At 36.2% G+C, this 22,351-nt stretch overlaps 2 protein-coding genes and 1 non-coding gene across 10 annotated transcripts in view; 2 read left to right on the forward strand and 1 right to left on the reverse strand.

Annotated features, from left to right (window-relative positions):
- ARL13B (ARF like GTPase 13B) overlaps positions 1-22,351 on the reverse strand; it is a 77,535-nt gene that overhangs the window by 26,464 nt on the left and 28,720 nt on the right. The gene's annotated exons all lie outside the window — the stretch shown is intronic.
- Positions 1,675-16,008, forward strand: STX19 (syntaxin 19). Of its 4 annotated transcripts, none has more exons than XM_055086065.1 (5): positions 1,675-2,087; positions 11,714-11,786; positions 13,032-13,230; positions 14,363-14,604; positions 15,077-16,008. In XM_055086065.1, the coding sequence occupies exon 5, from the start codon at positions 15,090-15,092 to the stop codon at positions 15,972-15,974; it is 885 nt and encodes a 294-aa protein (XP_054942040.1). In that variant the 5' UTR covers positions 1,675-2,087; positions 11,714-11,786; positions 13,032-13,230; positions 14,363-14,604; positions 15,077-15,089; the 3' UTR covers positions 15,975-16,008. The 4 variants fall into 4 exon arrangements, with proteins under 4 accessions (XP_054942040.1, XP_054942039.1, XP_054942038.1 ...); XM_055086064.1 differs by having other exon boundaries at positions 13,047-13,230; XM_055086063.1 differs by having other exon boundaries at positions 11,714-13,230.
- LOC112064010 (U6 spliceosomal RNA) lies at positions 13,561-13,667 on the forward strand. The gene has a single exon (XR_002891305.1). It is a non-coding gene; the product is annotated as a U6 spliceosomal RNA (small nuclear RNA).

Below are 22,351 nucleotides of genomic sequence, written 5' to 3' on the forward strand. Positions count from 1 at the left end.
TTGCGGAGCACAGGCTCCAGACGCGCAGGCTCAGCAGCCATGGCTCACGGGCCCAGCCGCTCCGCGGCATGTGGGATCCTCACGGACCGGGGCACGAACCCGTGTCCCCTGCACGGGCAGGCGGACTCTCAACCACTGCGCCACCAGGGAAGCCCCGCATATATCTTTTTGAATTAGAGTTTTTGGTCTTTTCTGGATATATGCCCAGAAGTGGGATTGCTGGACCCACATCTTCTTTATCCATTCATCTGTCGATGGATATTTAGGTTTCTTCCATGTCATGGCTATTGTAAATAGGGCTGCTATGAACATTGGGGGTGCATATATCTTTTTTTGTGTGTGTGTGTGGTACGCAGGCCTCTCACTGCTGTGGCCTCTCCCGTTGCGGAGCACAGGCTCCAGACGCGCAGGCTCAGCAGCCATGGCTCACGGGCCCAGCCGCTCCGCGGCATGTGGGATCCTCACGGACCGGGGCACGAACCCGTGTCCCCTGCACGGGCAGGCGGACTCTCAACCACTGCGCCACCAGGGAAGCCCCGCATATATCTTTTTGAATTAGAGTTTTTGGTCTTTTCTGGATATATGCCCAGAAGTGGGATTGCTGGACCATATGGTAACTCTATTTTTAGTTTTTTGAGGAACCTCCATACTGTTCTCCATAGTGGCTGCACCAATTCACATCCACCAACAGTATAAGCAGTTTCATTAGTTTTTAATTCATCCTCCCACTGATTTTGTTTTTTTTTTTAATAATATAAACATGTATATGGGGGAAATGGTATTTTAAAGACCACAATTTGGGCACTATGGATATTCACTGCTATTGGCTGGTTAAGGGGTGTTTATGTGCGTGTATCTCTACCCTCCTGTACTTCCTCGAAAGTTAGATGCACTTTTGTGCATCACCATGCTTTTTTTTAAAACGGTAAATCCTAAAATTACTCTGAAGTAGTATAAAGAAATCTTATTTATTACTATACTCTTTATTAATGAACAAAATGTTCATTGTATAGATGTTTCATCATGGGTTGTTCCCAATGTCTTGATTTTACAAAGAGGTCTGTGAGGAATAAAGTGTGTGAATATGTTATTTCTTATTTTGGGAACAGACTCCAGGAAGTAGGACTACTAAACCAAAGAATAAATACAGATGTTATTTTGATAGATATTATAGCAATGACCCTCCTCTCACCCTCAAATCATAACAACTCAGGCAGAGAAAAAGGGAATGTAAGAAAATTTAGTTGTGTGAGAGAAATTTTATTTCTGACTTTTCCTACAAATATTTCACTCTGGTAAAAATTAATTTTGAATTGTTATATTGATATAATAAATAGCATAACATATAGTGCTGCACAATTTTAGTTTTTGATATTGAAAACTATGAAAGAAACTTAAAAATAGCAGGCATACTAAAAAGAAAGGAAAGGTGGCAGGTTTAAAGACATGAACTCTTTTCTGGCTACTGTAGTTCTGAAATTTGGTAATTTTCTGAGTTAAGTTCTTGGACTTCCCTAAAATAAGATGGAATTTTTAAAGTAAACTGAACAAAAAGCCTTTACCCAAGGTTCTTTCCATTCCTATTTATTCCAAATTCCATACATTTAGCAAGTTTTCATACCTAAAGAAAACAAAGTAATCTTTGCTTAATTACGAACCCCCTCTTTTGTGAGTAATGTACTTTATATGTAATATAGGATCGGAACTACAGAGCCTGTGCCAAGTATTCCATCTTCGGCAGTTTAACAAGGACTTCCTGTTACCAACTAGCTCCACTGAAAACAATCTTCCTTTAATCTAAAGAACACGGAGCTAACAGGCAGAACTGGATTCTCCAGCGGTGAGGTAAGAAACTTGTTCTACTCATTTGATATTAACAACAAAACGATAACTTTAACTTATTTGACTTCATTATGTGGCTTTCAATTAAGTTAACTAAATGAAAACCATACAGAAATTATCCTGTGAACTATAAGACAGAGACTTAAATAACATTTTAATACAATATTACAGACGGTACTCAGTTTTTCTCTCAGGCAGGACTCCAACTGCGCAGGTGGAAACGCAACAAAAAGAACAAGACAAAGGTAAACATACCACTCTTTTTTGTACTTTTTAATGTGAGACATCCGGAGACTGAAATCTGTGACATTTAAAAAGAGCCCAACAGATAATTAAAGTTACCTGTTTTGTTCAGATTTGGACCAGGCTACACGCAGCTGATGTGCTCATATATACTACTGATATGCTGAATGAGATTTGGGTTTAGAGTTCCTAGAAATAGACCACCATAAACAAAATCAACTTTTTATTTTATGTCCTTTAAAAAAATATCTTTTATTTTGGAAACACTAGAAAGTCAGACCCTATAAAAACAAACTTAAAATTCTTTCTTCTATAAACAGACTATAATTTTGAAATGTTTCAGCTAGTGTACTGAAAGTACTTAAATTATAAAATTTAATATCAATATTATATTTGATTTGATAATTTAAAAAATTTAAGTCAACATCATTTAATGCAACACATATAGGTAGGTCTGACACTTTCAAAATTAAACAGTGTATAGAGGCTTAACCAAAACATGTTTTATTTTTTGATATTTCTTCAAAGTTATTTTACAATTGTTATGTTAGATTTTAATATAGAACCCATTTCAAATCAAAATAATAATTATAATTAATAAATGTTTTAAGGGTAAACTTGTAAGTTGGCTATGTAATACCTAGAACACATTATATTTGTGGCTATGTAGTTTTAAGTTTAATATAAAAATAATTTTACATAAGTACAGCTTACTTTAATCAGATAAGTGAGAGTTCAAACTTACAGGAGTCTTAATATTTAAACAAAAATGGTATTGTTACATTAAATGAGTTAATTTAACAATTAACTTATTTAGGGGCTTCCCTGGTGGCGCAGCGGTTAAGAGTCCGCCTGCCGATGCAGGGGACGCGGGTTTGTGCCCCGGTCCGGGAGGATCCCACGTGCCGCCGAGCGGCTGGGCCCGCCCGTGAGCCATGGCCGCTGAGCCTGCGCGTCCGGAGCCTGTGCTCCGCAACGGGAGAGGCCACAACAGTGAGAGGCCCGCGTAACCGCAAAAACAACAACAACAACAACAACAAAAAATTAACTTATTTACACTAAACAAAAAACAGAATTTAAAAAGCACTAATAGAATTTAAAAAGCACTGAAAGGCTGATTACAAAAAAACGTCTGATAATTTAAACTTAGATAGAATTTACACAATTTGTAATAATTTTTTTAAGTTTGTTTTCTTTATTTAAGTAGCCAAAGAGGTGAATATTCCAGTAACAGCTGCTTTCACCTTGAACTAGGGAAATGTTGCAACATGTCTTCACACACAAAAGCAAAAGAATATTCCATTTTTCGTTAAATAAAAACTGGTTACATTTCTTAAAATATTTAATCATTACAGTAACTATAAAAAGAAATGTCTTAGCTAAAAAAATCTATAAATTTATAAAGTATCTATCCCAGGGCATAGTTCTTAAAGCACTAGATAATTTTTATTCAAATATTTCTGTTCCTGGAAATGTTCCCTGTCTATAATAGAGTGGAGAAACTTTTGAGTCATACAAGTTTACTTTCGTATTTCCCAAAACAAATTGTCAAACTTGATTACTGTATTTATAAATTAGTGTTCTAACTTTCTTTTTGCAAGTATCACATTTAAGCTCAAAGATACAGTTATTAACAGTAGAATTCAAAACTGTACAGCAAAGCAGTAAGTTACACATGCTGAAAGATGGCTCACATTTGGATAGAACTCTTCGGATATTAAGAAAATAAATTTAAGGTAGAGAAAAGATTGCATAAAATGGTAGTATCATCAATTTCACTTACCTAAGCAATTAAATGATTTCACAACTATGCACTTACTATTTTATGCCTTCTTGAACTCTGTCTCTTCCAACTTTTAAATTCTAATATGCTTAGATATCTCACTTTGCTTATAATTTGTGAAGATATAAGATTAAACAGTTAAATTGGAAATAGTTATACATGTAGCGGTGAGTATGCAACTACTGGAAAATGCAATTTATGTACCTGAATACCTACATTAGGTCAGTTTCTGCACAGATGAATATAAGGATTTAGGGAACATTCTGAATTATGTTAACTCTGTAAAGATAATCACCTATGACTTTCAGTGAAGATGCACAGATACAGAAACTCCTCTTGCTAGAAACGTAGCGAAGTGTTTGATATAATCTTAAGGGGGAAAAAAAGACAAATTTCTAAACTACATCATTACATGTGAAGTAAGAAAGAGAAATTTCCAGGTGCCAGAAATGAAGAGGGAACACATTCATAGCCAAGGTGGAGAGTAGGAATTAAAGCTAACTCCATGGGCTACAAGAAGAAAACACGTTTATCTTAGAGGCTCGGGTTTAGAGTTTGTTCATAATAGGGAACTAAAATTGAGTTTCCTATATGAAATAGTGGACCAGAAAAAGAACAGCCTGTATACAGACACAGGAAAATCTCTGTTGGCTTGTCCAGGAGTACAGCAGGGAGTGAGGTTTTCACTCAGGCTACAAAATCACTACAGAAAAATCAGGCCCATATTTATACTACCTGGGCTATAGAAATCACTAGAGAAAGATCAGGCCCATACAGTCAGCCCTCTGTACCTGCAGGTTCCACATGCATGGATTCAACCAACCTCAGATGGAAAATACTCAGGAAAAAACCCAGAAAGTTCCAAAATGCAAAACTTGAAACTTCTACGTACCAGCCACTATTTAGATAGCATTTACATTTTATTTACAACCATTTATATACCATGTACATTGTATTAGGTATTATAAGTAATCTAGAGATGATTTAAAGTATACTTTTAAAGTACGTAAAAATATACAGGAGGATGTATATAAGTTATATGCAAATACTGCACCATCTTATATGAGACCTAAGCATCCATGGATTTTGGTCTCTGTGGGGGTCCTGGAACCAATTCCCCACAGATATAGAGGGAAACTGTATTTATACTACCTGGGCTATGATGGGCAAACTCCATGGGGCCCTAGTAGTGACAACCACAAAAATGCGGTTAAGAATGTATGCATAATGCAGGGCACTCAGGGCATTCTTGTGTAATATAATTCCCCACTGAAGATAATCTGCTGATAAAGTTTACTAAATATACTTGCCCATCACCAAGAAAAACAATTGGTGGCCACAATAAACAAAGGAATTATTTCTAAGAAACCAGAAATAACCTAATAATGTAAAAGGATCTTGAACATAAATATATTTTAAATGTTCAAAAGAAATAAATGAAGACATACACCAAGATGAACACAGTATAAACTTTAGAGCTGATTTTATATAAACATCAGTTACTATAATATGCATGCTATGATATACAGCACTGAAAGGAAATCTGACTGTTTTTCCTTTAATATCAGTAACATATAGAGATCTATAGAAAAAAAAAAGATTCAGAATATTTACTTTCTTTTTGCTACTAAATTTATTAAGATTAATGAATATAAAATACATATCAATATATTTTAGAGTTCTTTAAAGTATCTTTTATTCAAATATGAAAGTGTGGTATTCCTTCAGGAAACTGTTATCCCAAGAACACAGAAACCCCGGATAAGACCACCTTTATAAGGGAGAGTCAAATATCTTCACTTCCAAAATCAGTGACAGTAAAATTTACCTTCTCAAAAGCACTTGCAAAAGTATACTGTGCTACAGTATCAATTTGAAATATTCTATTTCTAAAAAAATGTTAAACTATGATGCTTCAGAAAAAGCCTTTTGATGACATTGTTCATTTATGTGTAATTAAAACGGAAAAAAGAAAGACCTAGCTAGACATAAGTGTATTAGAGGGGGTTGTTTCAGGATTTGTTCCAAGCCATGCAACCAAAGAGAAAGTTAGAGACACTGTAGTTCTTGAGAACTGTGAAATTTAAAAATTGTCAGGCTACTTAGCATTAGATAAGACTTAATTCTAATAAAAAAATCAAAATCTGTTTGGTTTTGATACCTCCCTCATTTCTCATCTGAGCCTCCAATACTATCACTCTTTTCCCATATTATGAGGAACACAAGTCAATTAAAAAAAAATAGTACAACAAACATCATATCTGCTATATACATTATAGTTGTAAGAATTCATAGTAACAGGTTAGTATATGAATAGGAAACAGAAACCTGTGTACATAAATAGGAATGCAGTGTACCTCACTTCTTGTCTTATCTCATTCTATGACTGAGGTACAGCAGAAGAAAATACAAGAATCCCAATCTCTACATGGTGCCAAGGATAGGATTCAAATTTTTTTAGATTTTTCCATGACACAGGTGTGTGGGATCAGAACCAATCATTTTTCTTTTTTTTCGGGGGGGGCGGGGCTTGGCACGCCACATGGCCTGCAGGATCTTAGTTCCCTGACCAGGGATCGAACCCATGGCTCCTGCAGTGGAAGTGCCAGGGAAGTCCCTGAACTAATACTTTTTCTAAATTGTAAAGTGCTTAATTTGGTCTGATTGTATGAAAAATCCTAATACAGCTGCTAACAATTATTTTAGATCTAATATGCTATATTACCTGCTGCAAGAACTTTTTTCTTTTAAACGTAGCATTTATATTAACATAATACAATATTTGATACAGATCAACTTCATTTGTAGCATGTTTCACTAGGATAATCTATATCTATTCACTATGAAATAAAGAAAAATAACAGATCTGCAGGCAAGTAGATGTACATCTGAATGTAGGCTCTGCTACTTTTTAGTTGTGTGACCTCAGGCAAGTCACTCTACTTTTCAGATACTAAGAAAATTAGAGGAATAGTTAATAAAGTAAACATCCAAATAAGGGCAATTTCAAAGAAAACAATACAAAGAAAATGGAGAAGATGAAGTTCTTTTAAAAGTTAGGATCCCCTCCAAAAGAAACCATAAGTACATGAATTTCAAAATTGGAAAGAGCCACTAAACATCTAGCAAATACATGCAAAAAGACGTTCCTAGGTCATGTTATTGCAAAATTTCAAAACACGAGGAATAAAGAGAAAAGGCAAAGAATTTCATGGAAGGAAATTTTAAAAAAACAAACAAAAAAACCCACATCTTATACAAAATATCAGGAATCAGATGGCAGATTTCTTAAGGGTAACAAAGAAACTTAAAAGAAAACACAGCAAAATTTTCAAAATTCTAAGGGAATACAATTTCCAAGTAAGAATTACATCTGCAGAAAACATATCATTCAGGTGTAAGGACAGAATAAAAACATTTTCAGAAATGCAAGCTATCACCACACCTATGTTTTAAAAGGAAGCTATGGTCTGCCCTCAAATCAAGGGGATAAACCAAAAATAGAGATGAGGAACAAGGAATGAGGAGGAGAAAATACACAGAAGGAGAGAAAAATTCCAACACAACAGCTGTGTGGTAATCAGGTCAAGACAACAGCTGTGTGGTAATCAGGGTTCCAAGAAAGAAGCCTCAAAAGATAAAACAATAAAATGAAATAGAAAAGAATACCTGCTATATATACATTAAGAGAATATTTTCAGTTCAAATGAAGAGTTTTTAGAATGAATTAGTGATGCATATGTACAAAATGAGGCAACTGAAAAACTTAGGTAATTAATAATTTCAAGAAAAATTTAAAAGTTACAAGGTTCTTGATCTGTGTAGTGGTTACATGGGTCCGTTCGCTTTGTGAAAAATCATCAAATTATACATTTATGTTTTGGGCACTTTCTGTATATGTGTAAATACTTCAGTGAAAAGCTTTCTTAAAATAAAAATATTCATCTCCTAACTCTATCCACTGAAAAAGCCTAGATACAGTGAAAAAAATTATTCTGAGAAAGGAAATATAACCCTAGTGATTCTGGTATATGTAATATGATTCTGGCGTGATTCTGGTAAATATAGTATTTGTGCAGTCCTAGTAACGTAAACACGTAATATTGACTATAACAAAAACTGTGATATAATTACATTGAGCGGAAAAATTTGAGGGAAGGATGGGGGTTGTAAGAGAAAGTTAAATCCGAGAAGGGCTCCGCACTTTCACCCCCTGGTCAGGGAACTGTCCTGCAAGCTGTGTGGTGCAGCCAAAAAAAAAAAAAAAAGTTAAATTCGTATCTTTCATAGCAAAGATTATTTATAACTGAAAAAAGTGTAAACATCTACATAAGCAAATTATCAAGAAATAGGGAGTTTAAAAGCAACCTCTAGCTAATGAGTTGAAAATGACTGCCTTTGGGAGTGAGGAACTGGAAATAGAATGTGGTGGGGCAGGCAGGGGTCAGCTGTATATCTTCATAAGCCTTGAAGTGGTCTGACTTCTTAAACTGTGTATCTGTATTAATGATGAAAATAATCACATTAAAAACATTTTTAAAAGAAAAGGCTTTGTTCAAATCATGTAGTGGGGGGAGGAGGGAAGGAGGGAAGGAAGGAAGGAAGGAAGGAAGGAGGGAAAGAAAAGGAAAAGCTTATGGCTATATCAAAAGCAACATGACATCCGTTTTAAACACTTTTGGAGGAATTTATTTTCAGCATCAATATGGTAATACCAGAGGGAGCATACAGATAAGGAGGTGATAAACACTAAACCAAACAAAGAACAGTATGGAGCTATTCAAGATAAATCATTAGGCTAACTGACTTTAGTAATTACCTCCCTCTATTCTAGAAAGATTAGTCTTTATCAGCGGCATATAATAAATCATGGGTGGTAATTCTGCTTTCTCAAAATTATCACATGAAAAAAAGTTTCTACATCACCTCCCAATGTTTGTAGGTGTTTTAAAAAATCTGTTCCAGCATAATCATCAAATATTTATAAAATACTGAATACAAAAGAGCATATAGATGATCCCAGCTTTACATAACATATACATTCTAGGAAATTTATATTATACATCTTATAATGAAAAAAGCACTGGTCTAGCAGCCAGGAAGTTTGCATTATTATACAAGTACTACTACTAGCAAGCTCTGGGTAAAACACTTAACTTTTCTGATTTTCAATTTCCCCATAATAAAAATGAGAAATTGATTAGTTAACCTCTAAGGATTATTTTTGGAATCAAATTATAATATTCAATAGATGTGGAAGAAACCAGGTTCACCTCTCCTTTGGAGAACAGGTGAGGACTACATATCACTACCATCCTCCTTCAGTTGGTCGAGGAGTTGCAAAGGAAAGTGACAGCATCATTTCAGGCTACAGCATTTTAACGTCTATGAGAGACTCTCCAGTACTTCCAACTGCCCTACCAGCCTACCACATTCAGAAAGGTGGAGCTTAGGTCTCTGAGAAACCAAGATGGGAACCAGTAGCCCCTGCTAACCCAACATGAACATGAAATGTGAATGAAAAACACATCTTTCTGGTTGTAATCCATCAAGATTTGGTGACTGGACATTACTGTGGCATAACCAAGCATATCTTGACTGATAAAAATGGGACCAAGTGGAATTTTTCATAAACTGAATATTTAAAACTCACAAGAAATCCCAACCTAAATTAGTTTATAAAGCTAAAAATCTTTACAATTTATCTCTTAAAATCTGAATTTTTATATTAAGGATTATATTAGGTTAAATACAATTAACTAATTAATTATAAATAACTTAATTACATGAAATTATATATACATATAAATTAATCTGTTTATTATAACTTAAAAGGTGGGAAAAATATAAAAAATGATAATATCAAACTTTCTGCATGTTTAATTGGTTGCTCTAGTACTGAAATCTTTCTCAATTAAAATCACTTCGTTTTCACTTTAATAAAGGACTTAAAAAAATAGTATGCTAGGACTTCCCTGGTGGCGCAGTGGTTAAGAATCCGCCTGCCAATGCAGGGGACACAGGTTCGAGCACTGGTCCAGAAAGATCCCACATGCTGCAGAGCAACTAAGCCCACGTGCCACAACTACTGAGCCTGTGCCCTAGAGCCTGCGCTCCGCAACAAGAGAAGCCACCGCAACGAGAAGCCCGTGCACCGCAGCGAAGAGTAGCCCCCGCTCGCCGCAACTAGAGAAAACGCGTGTGCAGCAACGAAGACCCAACACAGCCAAAAATAAAAATTAATAAATAAAATAAGTTTATTAAAAAAAATAGTATGCTCACATGGTATTATATATTTTTTCTCTAGTTTGCTTATTTCCTGCTTGTAAGGACAAAGGCCAGTAAATATCAATACTTTCCTAGAAGGTATGCCCAACACATGGATCAATAAATTAGTGTTTTATATTGATCTAATTTCCTAACACCCAAAGTTTGCAATCTATATTGCCACCTTCTCATAGTCCTCCTTGACTAATCTTCTTTTCACAAATTTTCCAGGTTTAATATTATAGCTTATTATGTTTTCCCACAGATCTTAGTAAACCACTGGATCTGGTTAGTTTTGTTCCTAAGGTAAAGAAATTATTCTTTGCAAGTAAGGTAGAATACAGACAATGGAAAGGTGGGGAGACAGAGGGAATGAAATCCTTTTCCTACTTAGAAGTCTCTTATTTGCATAAATTGTACAGACTGAAGTTTTTTTTTACTTTTAATATAGCAAATCAGTGGTAAAATAAAAGACTGCAAGCTATTTGAATTACATTTTTAGATAATTTAAAATAAACAGCAGAAAACCGTAAGTGCATTACAGGCAACAAAAACTTGCTGTTAAATGTTTCCAACCAGTACTTAAAATGCTCAGCAATACAGGTACACAACAAATGTCTCTGAGTAGACTGCTAATATCTATAAAAGACTTTTTCCATCAAAAACAGATTTCAAGGTCTTAGTATCCCTTGTGATCTGGCTTCTTTCCCAACCACTTCACTTACCTAATTGCCTCTTCTCAGAACTTATCTGAACTGGTCTCTATAGAGCATCTGATACCACTGAAGAAGGCTTTAGAGCACAGTAAAGAGTGAGTTCTTCAAACTAGACTGCCTGAATTTGAATCCCAACTCTACCACAAGCTGATATCTTGGTTAAGTTACTTAAGATCAGGTCTTAATGTCATCATCTGTAAAATGGAAAGCATGGTAATACTTAATTCAGAGTTCTTAAAAGAACATACAACACACTTAGAACAGTGCCTGTCACATATTAAGAACTCAGGAAAATATGAACTATAAAGAGCTCAATATCAGAACTTGAATAAATGAGACTTGTGAAGGTGCTGGGAATACCAGAATGAATAAAGATCCGTGCCCTCATGGAGCTTATATTTGGGGAAGAGAGCAGACAATAAAGTAAGATAAATAAGTAAAATATAGTGAAAAGTGCTAGGAAAAAAACTAAAGCTGGGAAGGGTGGTTGCAGTTCTAGATAGGGTGACCAAGGACAGCCTTACTGAGAGGGTGTCATCTCAGGAAGATTTAAAGAAGTTGGGGGAATAAGACAGCACTACATGGGGAAGAGCATTCCAAACACAGAAGACAGCAAGTGCCAAAGCCCTAAGGCAGGATCCTGCCAGGTTTGTGTGAGGAATAACCAGGAGCACAGTGTGACTGAGGCAGAGGGAGGGGGAATTGTAGGAGGCATGGTCAGAAGGGCAAAAGGAGAGGTGGAGAAGTCATATTGGACCTTGTAGGCTCTGGCTTTTCCTCTGAGAGATCACACTAAAGGAGGGCTTTAGGCACAGGAATGACATGATCTGACTTACATTTTAACTCTTGTTTCTGTGTTAAGAAAAGACCAAAGGAGACGGGGATACAAAGGAAGAAACAAGGAGACCATGTAGGAGACTACTGCAATAATCCAGGTGAAAAAGGATGGTGACTGGAACCAGGGAGGTGGTTCCTGATGTACCCTGAAAAAGGGATTGACAAGATTCCCTTTTAGTTTGAATATAAGGGTGTGAGGGGGGGAGGGGGGACGGGGACACAAAACAGAGTAGTCACGTAGTCCAGAATGACTCCAAAGTTTTTGGTAGGGTGACTTGGAAGAAGACTGGAAGGAGAGTCTGGAAGAGGTGCCACTTACTGAGATGGAGCAGCAGTTTGGGAGTTGGAAGATCAGGAAATTATTTTAGACACAGACATTCAAATGGAGCTGTTGAGTAGACAAGTGTTATGAGAACAGTCTAGACTTGAGATGTAACTTTGAGTCATCAGCTAACGGACGGCATTTAACACTGTGAGACTGGAAAACAACGGTGGATAAAAAGAGGACTGTGCGTGGAAGCATTCCAGTATTCAGCGGTAGGAAAGACGAGAAGAAACCAGGGAGGAGAAAATGATGAAGGAAGAGCCAAAGAGGCAAGAGGAAAGCCAGGAGAAACACTTAAAAGCGTTTCAAGAAGTAATTGTGGTTAAGTGCTACTGAAGGGTTAATATCACCAATAAGTCCTATTGCTTCTACCTCCAAAATATATCCCAGATGGTTCCCATTTATTCCATCTAGTTTCCATCCAGATCTCTCCTGGAGGTTATCAGGAAACTATTCTCTATACAGTGATCTTTTAAAAACATAAATCTTATGTCAATACCCTATTTATCCTTTCACTGTCCGCCACTGCATCTAGAATAAAATCTAAATTCCTTACTTTGACCCACAAGGCCCTTTGTGATCTGATCCCCACCTACCGTCCTGACTTCACTCCTCCAATGTTACTGCCCATATTAATTTCTACCTATATAAGCATTAATTTTGTTCTTAAAACATAACAGTCCCATTCACTGCCCTGGCACCCCATCTCCAATACTCAGGATGCACTTTCTTGGCTCTTCATCTTCTCAACATTTAGGTCTACACTCAAATAGCTCTTTAGAGAGGCCTTGCCTAATTGATCTGTCAAGATCTAAAATTATCTCATTTATCTGTTTAATTGTGTATTGTCCATCTCCCCTCAGATACTAATTACTCAAGGACAGGTATTACTGAATACACACTATAGCATTTAAAACTTTGCATATAGTAAGCTTCAAAAGTTATTTGACAGAATGTCAGTTCTTTAAAACCAAAGGAATATTATCAGGATATCAGTTTAACTTTTTATGTAATACAGGTATCATTTCTACAGTATCCTCGACTGGGTCGTCATTCAAGAACATCTTGAACATCTCTAGTGATGGCAAGGTTTTTATCTCATGAAACAGTTCATTCCATCTTCAGACAGCTCTACTTGTGTGAAAAGTCTTCTTTATACTAAACCGGACCTCACTCCATGTAATTTCCACCCACACTGCGCTTTGGAGTTACGCCAGGTAAGTCTAATCCCTCATATATACAGATCTACACATTTTAGAAAACAGCTGTAGATATTCCCTCGACCTTCTCTTTTTCAGAACAAATATTTCCATTTCTTTCAACAACTCTCCATATACTATGGTCTTCCAATGTCATCCTTTCCATGACAGTTTGGAAATTCCCAATTTGTGGATTTTCATCTCATACTTAACACAGTCCCTCTCCCATTTGCTTTCACTAGCATAGAGTCAGGAACAAATATCTTTCTTAGTCAGTCTAGACATCACATTATTATTCATGAAAGCATAATAACTAGTCTGAGAGTTCTGATTAAAAGCTCAAAATTAGTGCTCGCTTCGGCAGCACATATACTAAAATTGGAACGATACAGAGAAGATTAGCATGGCCCCTGCACAAGGATGACACGCAAATTCGTGAAGCGTTCCATATTTAAAAAAAAAAAAAAAGCTCAAAATTAACTAAAATCTCCAGTGATTTTCATAAGCACTGCTATGAACTCAAGGGTCTTCCAGTTTATACATGTAAAGAGGTGTTTTCTAAACAACTAGGTGCAATACTTTACATCTATCCAGTTAAACATGTTTTTGTTATTTTAGTATAGTGTTCTGTTCTATTTTAATTTTCAAATCCCAATTCTGTACTTCAACATACTAAAGAACTCTCCAAATTTTGTGCCATCAACATGTCTGATAAGTATGCCTTCTATGACATCCAAATAACTGATAAAAATATTTGCATAAACATATCAAGCACTGAATCCCACAGCATAACAGCGTCACATTAGAGACCTTTTTCTCTAGTTGATACTATGTGCGATTCAATGAGCTACTTGTAACTCCCTAACAGCTTCCTCTTATCCACAAAAATATCATGAAAGGCATTTTAAATGCCTTTCTAAAGTCAAGATGTGCTGTGAAAAGAAAGTATTTTATTAACAGGGATTTCTTTTTATTCACTTCATGTATATCACTATATAATTATGTACATCAAATTGATTCCATGAATAACTACCAACACAGCATACAATAAGTGTCAATATTATCAGTGTCCCCCAAATAAGATTTTATATATTCTCATGTTTGTAAAAATATCACTTATTATGAATTGACAAAAATTTTTTTCTAACAGTCTGGATATCTTTGCAAAGGAATGCTAATAATGAGAAATCAGCATGATCAAACCAAGAATATGTTTCTATATATATGCAATGGATAAGAAAACAAAGCTATGTCAAATAATGTGTTCGTCAATCCAGAAGCCTGAGAAATTTTGAGACAAATTCAACATTACCTATATTGCTTAAAGCTTTCATATGGAATCTGCCGTCACTATACTGGTTTTAGCTGAACTACACACCTTTAGCAAAATGAGTATGTTTTTTCGACATTACATAGACAAAATTAACTGGGAACTGTATCTTTAGTAATAAGGACACATTCAGAGTGAACTTTTAATCCTAAAAAGATATGGTCAAATCTTCCATTCTAAGATATAGCTTCCTAAATCAAGAAAAATCTATTCTGTGGCAGTATCGGTGACACTGAGAACTTATTTGGGGGCAATTATTTCTCTACCACTGCTTACTCAGCTACTTTACTCAACTGTATGGGACTCATAGAAGCCCTGCATTATGCGAAGTGATTTACAAAATATTTTACATTACTTTTCCTATTTCAGTGATCTTTATGAGGAAATTCTTATTGATTTTTCTAATTTTTAGTCATCTTTTCAGAAAACTAGGAGGATTTTTCCTGAGAGATAGATAGAGCTATGTAAAGCCAACTGCTACTGGGGGGAAATACCAAATTTTTCTTTGTTCAACACAATCATTTTTGCTTTTAGGAGGACAGGGAAGATGAAAGACCGACTTCAAGAACTAAAGCAAAGAACAAAGGAAATTGAGCTCTCTAGAGACAAGGATGTGTCGACTACAGAAGCAGAGGAACAAGGGGTGTTTCTGCAGCAAGCTGTTATTTATGAAAGAGAGCCTGTAGCTGAGAGACACCTACATGAGATACAAAAACTACAGGAGAGTATTAACAACTTGACAGGTGATGTTCAAAAATTTGGGCAGCAACAGAAAAGTCTGGTGGCTTCTATGAGAAGGTTTAGTCTACTTAAGAGAGAGTCTAGCATTACAAAAGAGATAAAAGTCCAAGCAGAACACATTAATAGACGTTTGGATGATTTAGTAAAAGAAGTTAAAAAGTCAGAGGATGAAAACGGTCCATCATCAGTGGTCACAAGGATACTTAAATCTCAGCATGCTGCGATGTTCCGCCATTTTCAGCAAACTATGTTTATATACAATGACACAATAGCAGCAAAGCAAGAGAAGTGCAGGACATTTATTTTCCGTCAGCTTGAAGTTGCTGGAAAAGAAGTGCTGGAAGAAGAGGTAAATGATATGCTTCATCAAGGAAAATGGGAAGTTTTTAATGAAAGCTTACTTCGAGAAATCAGTATCACTAAAGCACAACTCTCAGAGATGGAACAGAGACACAAAGAACTAGTTAATTTGGAGAACCAAATAAAGGATTTAAGGGACCTTTTCATTCAGATATCTCTTTTAGTAGAGAAACAGGGAGAAAGCATCAACAATATTGAAATGATAGTGAATGGCACAAAAGAGTATGTTAACACTACTAAAGAAAAATTTGGACTAGCTGTAAAATACAAAAAAAGAAATCCTTGCAGGGTATTGTGTTGCTGGTGTTGTCCATGCTGTGGCTCAAAATAAAGAAGTGATTTTAGAAATTTCTCCAGCTTTAGAATGAAGGATGTCCCATAATTTAGTGTCTTGTATCATTTTTCTTCATTTCATAGAGCCATTCACATACTTTCATCATTATTAAGTATAATTTTCCCCTTTCGCCCTTACCCACTAGAGTTACAGAAATTTCTAAAGCACGTGACATAAAACAAGTCTTCATTTATTAAACTAAAAATAGCATATTAGCTTTAAACTCATGGGTTAACTATTGAAAATGAGGTAAATGATCTTAAGTTTCTAGACAGGTATCAAGCTCTATTACATATTTTTGTAACTTCCAATGCCTTAACAAGATGAATGTCAGTAAGTGACAACTACTTAAACAATGCTTTAGGTTCATTTAAGAGCATTTTGGTAGTTAAGAATTGTATAAAACAAGACTTCAAGTGGCGCTCTATTAAAAGCCAAATCAAACTAGAAGCTGCATCAAATCTTTTATGTTCAGACAGGTCAGTTAACTCAGTGGTCAACAAATCCTAGGAAAACCCAACTATGTACTTAATGAAGAGTCTAGCTGGTAACTAGGAGCTGATTCTAGCTTAAGGCCTAAGAAGCTAAGTTAAGTCACTGTCTTCCTGAACTTGGGTCCATTCAGGACACTGTATTACAGATTAAGAGGGTTGGCAAATAAAGTAAAAAATAAAAGGCAATTGTATGCTTGGAAGTTTCTCCATCACTTTACTGTGAAGCCAGGCACTAGACTATGGGCTTGGGACACAGTCTGAACTCACATGGGGATAGAGTTTTGGAACTAACATTCTAGTGGAGAAAGCATGTAACAAATAGAAATATTAGACAATGTTAAGCTCTTGGCAGAGATTTAAAATAAGGATGATAAGATATTGTCAGAGTGGCTTCTTTCGGCTGGGTGGTAAATATAGGCCTCTCTAAAAGGTAATATGTGAAGATCTGAGTGATGAGGACAAGGGAAGCACATATTTCAGGCATATGAAACAAATAGTACAAAGACCCTGAGGAGGGTATAACTTACTCCGTTCAAAGAAGAATGAGAAGTACAGTTGTATCATAGTGGGAAAAGAGCAGTGAGGTAAGAGATGAGGTTAAGAAAGGTCAGCAGGGGCTAGATGTAAAGCTCTGTAAGTCTGAAGTTTACAGCAAGTGTAATAAAGGCAAAGCTGTTTTTTGGCCTGGGAGTAATGTTATGTAATTTATATTTGGGAAAAAATCATCCTGTCTACTGTACGGAGAACGGGTCAGAATGGATTTGGGGCAGGTGAGTAGAGGACAAGCATATAGGTATAGAAAACAATTAGAAGGCTAATGCAATAGTCCCAGTTAAGAGATGATGGCGGCTTGAGCTAGGATGGGAGTGGAGGTAGTGATGGTGGTAGCAGCAGTACTAACACTCAAGACTAATAAAAAAACATACTTGCTATGTCCCAGCATTGTTCTAATAATTTTACAATTTTACCAGCAAGAACACTGAAGTACAGCTAGGTTAAGTAACCTGACTCAGGTCACAGAAACTGTACACAGAGAACTGGTATTTGAACCTAGGCAATCTGATTCCAGAACCAGTTCTTAACTACTATATACCAAGTTGTAGTGATGGAAAAAAAAATTAGACTAAAATGTGATAGATTTAAGAGGTAGAATCTACAGGATACTGATTAGATTATGACAGCTTTTGCTGAGATGGGAAAAGACAGAGATGAAGGTTTCAACACTAGGGGTGAGAAGGAAATAAAGAAATTCTGTTTTGGCCAATAGAATCTGAGATGACCATAAAATGTCAAAGTGGAGGTTTCTAAGATATTAGCTGTATCAGTAGGAACTCTTGGGAGATGTCAAAGCTATAGATTTGGGTCATCTGAATATAAACAATATTTAAGGTCTCCAAAGTATCTAGATGCAAAAAACTGGAAGCCCAGAAAAGAGCCTGGGATATTCTAAAATTTAGACTTAAAGCAGAAGAGGAGTTAACAAAAAAGACTAAGAAGGAACCATCGATGAAGTAGGAGGAAAATCAAGAAAAGTATGCTGTAATGCAAAAGTGCTAAAAGGAAAACAAAGTTGAGGAAATAGTCAATTTTAGGTAAAATAAGAACAGCAAAGTGACAATGGATTTGGCAACATGGAGATAATTTGTTGACTCCAACAAGAGCAGTTTCAAGGAACTGTAGGAATGAAAGCACAAATGGAGCATGTTGAGGAAAGAATGTGATATAAATAAGTACAGAATCCACTACAGACAATTCTTTCCAGAATTCTGAATAGAATACTATAAAAAGGAGTCAACATGTGGAGAGAGATGTAGAGCCAAAGGATTCCACAATACTTGAAGAAACAAAAGAGCACGTTCTGCTGATGGGAATGATCCAGAGAGAGAAACTCGATATAAGAAAGGGGAGGAATAATATATTGGGTTGGCCAAAAAGTTCCTTCCGTTTTAAAGTAAAAATCAAAGACACATTTTTTCATTTTTACCAAGACATTTATTGAACAACATATTCACCGTTTTGTTCCACTATCTTCTGCCATGTTTCAGGCAACTTCATAATTCCATCTTCCCAAAACTTTTTATCATTTTGAGCAAAGAACTGTTCCAGGTACCTTTTACAGTCTTCCAGGGAATTGAAATTTTTTCCATTGAAAGAATTTTGTAAAGATCTAAATAAATGGAAATCCGAAGTGCAATGTCTGGTGAATATGGCGGATGAATCAGAACTTCCTGGCCAAGCTGTAACAGTTTTTGCCTGGTCATCAAAGAAATATGTGGTCTTGCATTATCCTGATGGAAGATTATGCGTTTTCTGTTGACTAATTCTGGACACTTTTGGTCAGATTTGGGTCATCTGAATATAAACAATATTTAAGGTCTCCAAAGTATCTAGATGCAAAAAACTGGAAGCCCAGAAAAGAGCCTGGGATATTCTAAAATTTAGACTTAAAGCAGAAGAGGAGTTAACAAAAAAGACTAAGAAGGAACCATCGATGAAGTAGGAGGAAAATCAAGAAAAGTATGCTGTAATGCAAAAGTGCTAAAAGGAAAACAAAGTTGAGGAAATAGTCAATTTTAGGTAAAATAAGAACAGCAAAGTGACAATGGATTTGGCAACATGGAGATAATTTGTTGACTCCAACAAGAGCAGTTTCAAGGAACTGTAGGAATGAAAGCACAAATGGAGCATGTTGAGGAAAGAATGTGATATAAATAAGTACAGAATCCACTACAGACAATTCTTTCCAGAATTCTGAATAGAATACTATAAAAAGGAGTCAACATGTGGAGAGAGATGTAGAGCCAAAGGATTCCACAATACTTGAAGAAACAAAAGAGCACGTTCTGCTGATGGGAATGATCCAGAGAGAGAAACTCGATATAAGAAAGGGGAGGAATAATATATTGGGTTGGCCAAAAAGTTCCTTCCGTTTTAAAGTAAAAATCAAAGACACATTTTTTCATTTTTACCAAGACATTTATTGAACAACATATTCACCGTTTTGTTCCACTATCTTCTGCCATGTTTCAGGCAACTTCATAATTCCATCTTCCCAAAACTTTTTATCATTTTGAGCAAAGAACTGTTCCAGGTACCTTTTACAGTCTTCCAGGGAATTGAAATTTTTTCCATTGAAAGAATTTTGTAAAGATCTAAATAAATGGAAATCCGAAGTGCAATGTCTGGTGAATATGGCGGATGAATCAGAACTTCCTGGCCAAGCTGTAACAGTTTTTGCCTGGTCATCAAAGAAATATGTGGTCTTGCATTATCCTGATGGAAGATTATGCGTTTTCTGTTGACTAATTCTGGACACTTTTGGTCGAGTGCTGCTTTCAGTTGGTCTAATTGGGAGCAGCACTTGTTGGAATTAATCATCTGGTTTTCCAGAAGGAGCTCATAATAGAAGACTCCCTTCCAATTCCACCATATACACAACCATCACCCTCTTTGGATGAAGACCGGCCTTTGGTTTGGTTGGTGGTGGTTCATTTCGCTTGCCCCACGAACTCTTCCATTCCACATTATTATACAGTATCCACTTTTCATCACCTGTCACAATTTGTTTTAAAAACAGAACGTTTTCGTTACGTTTAAGTAGAGAATCACACGCGGAAATACGGTCAAGAAAGTTTTTTTCGCTTAACTTAAGTGGAACCCAAACATCAAAGCGATTAACATAACCAAGCTGGTACAAATGATTTCAACGCTTTATTTGGATATTTTGAGTATGTCGGCTATCTCCCGAGTGGTATAATGTGGGTTGTTCTCAATTAATGTCTCGATTTGATCACTATCAACTTCAACTGGTCTACCCAACGGCGGAGCATCGTCCAGCATGAAATCTCCAGCACCAAACTTCGCAAACCACTTTTGACACGTTTGATCAGTCACAGCACCTTCTCCATACACTGCACAAATCTTTTTTTGCGTTTCGGTTGCGTTTTTACCTTTCTTGAAATAACAAAGCATAATACGCTGAAAATGTTGCTTTTTTCCTTCCGCAAAGCGATTAACATAACCAAGCTGGTACAAATGATTTCAACGCTTTATTTGGATATTTTGAGTATGTCGGCTATCTCCCGAGTGGTATAATGTGGGTTGTTCTCAATTAATGTCTCGATTTGATCACTATCAACTTCAACTGGTCTACCCAACGGCGGAGCATCGTCCAGCATGAAATCTCCAGCACCAAACTTCGCAAACCACTTTTGACACGTTTGATCAGTCACAGCACCTTCTCCATACACTGCACAAATCTTTTTTTGCGTTTCGGTTGCGTTTTTACCTTTCTTGAAATAACAAAGCATAATACGCTGAAAATGTTGCTTTTTTCCTTCCGTCTTCAATATTAAAATGGCTACACAAAAATTCACCAATTTTGATTTTTTTTTTAATGCACGCTGATATGACAGCTGTCACACACAATCTAACAAAATTGTTTCGAATGAAGTTAAAGACAACTAAGCGCTACTAGAGCCATCTTACGTAAAAAACCGAAAGAACCTTTTGGCCAACCCAATACAATAGTAGAAAGGGGTGGGATCTTGGACAGGAGCAGAAACACTTCTTCCATATTACAGGAGGGAAGACAAAGGAATAAAAGCAGATAACTGAGCAAATTTGGTGGTGGGAAAATGAGAGAATTCTTATGTGAACAGGAATATGACTATATATGTGTATATATATATCTCCTAACACTATTAAATAATTGTGTGTGTGTGTGTGTGTGTGTGTGTGTGTTACGCGGGCCTCTCACTGTTGTGGCCTCTCCCGTTGCGGAGCACAGGCTTCAGACGCACAGGCTCAGCGGCCATGGCTCACGGGCCCAGCTGCTCCGCGGCATGTGGGATCTTCCCGGACCAGGGCACGAACCCGTGTCCCCTGCATCGGCAGGCGGACTCTCAACCACTGCGCCACCAGGGAAGCCCCCAATAATTTTTAACTTATAAAATATAAAGAAATTGAAGAGTTTTCTACTGTGTCAGTTACAAGCATTACCGGAGAAAAAGATGTTTCCCATAGGTCAGCTTCAAATGTTTAAGGAACATTATAAAAAAAGATAAATTTAAAACTAGTGATAAACTCCCCAGCTAAATCAGGTGGTGAGAGATATTTCTTCTGTCCCTTCTAAACTTGTGCTATATCCTTTAATGTAGTGCCTTACTGATACTTGTTTATAATTGTTCCTAAATTGTTTATCATGAAAACTGAAAATATCGAGTACTATTTAATATTCATTAGCATAATTATATCCAGATGGGTTCAGAAAATAGTAATTTTCTAGTAGCAGTTATATCTAAACATACTGCTTTTAAAGCAAGACTTAATCACAGAAAGATTCATAGCAGAGCAATATATCACATACAGTTTTCATTGTTATATTTCAAATGCACCCTAACCTAAGCAACATAAACATATTTAATTAATTAGCTGCTGAACATTTTGTTTATTCACACACAATAGGCACTAAAAGTAGCCATTTTTTCCTTAAAATTATTACCTTAAAAGAAAAAATTCTTAAGCACTGGAGGCACACTATTAGGAATCTACTGGTTCAGAAAGTATGCAATAATTATTTTGAGCACTTGGGCTCCTATTCTTACCCACTAAGCCATGTCATTTTCTGTAATGAAAAGCTTCATGTAGCTTGAATTCACATATGACACTTTAAAACTGGCTCTCTTAATTCATCTCTACCTAGACACAGCATATCATCAACAGTAACTTCATATCCACCATCACATGCACAGAAAACTAGTAAAGCACTGCACTAGATACTTTAAATACATTATTTTAGAATTCACATGACAACACAAGTATTAAAATCCTTATTTAGGGCTTCCCTGGTGGCGCAGTGGTTGAGAGTCCGCCTGCCGA

Source organism: Physeter macrocephalus, chromosome 1 (assembly GCF_002837175.3).
Source record: "Physeter macrocephalus isolate SW-GA chromosome 1, ASM283717v5, whole genome shotgun sequence".
Taxonomy (NCBI): Eukaryota; Metazoa; Chordata; class Mammalia; order Artiodactyla; family Physeteridae; genus Physeter; species Physeter macrocephalus.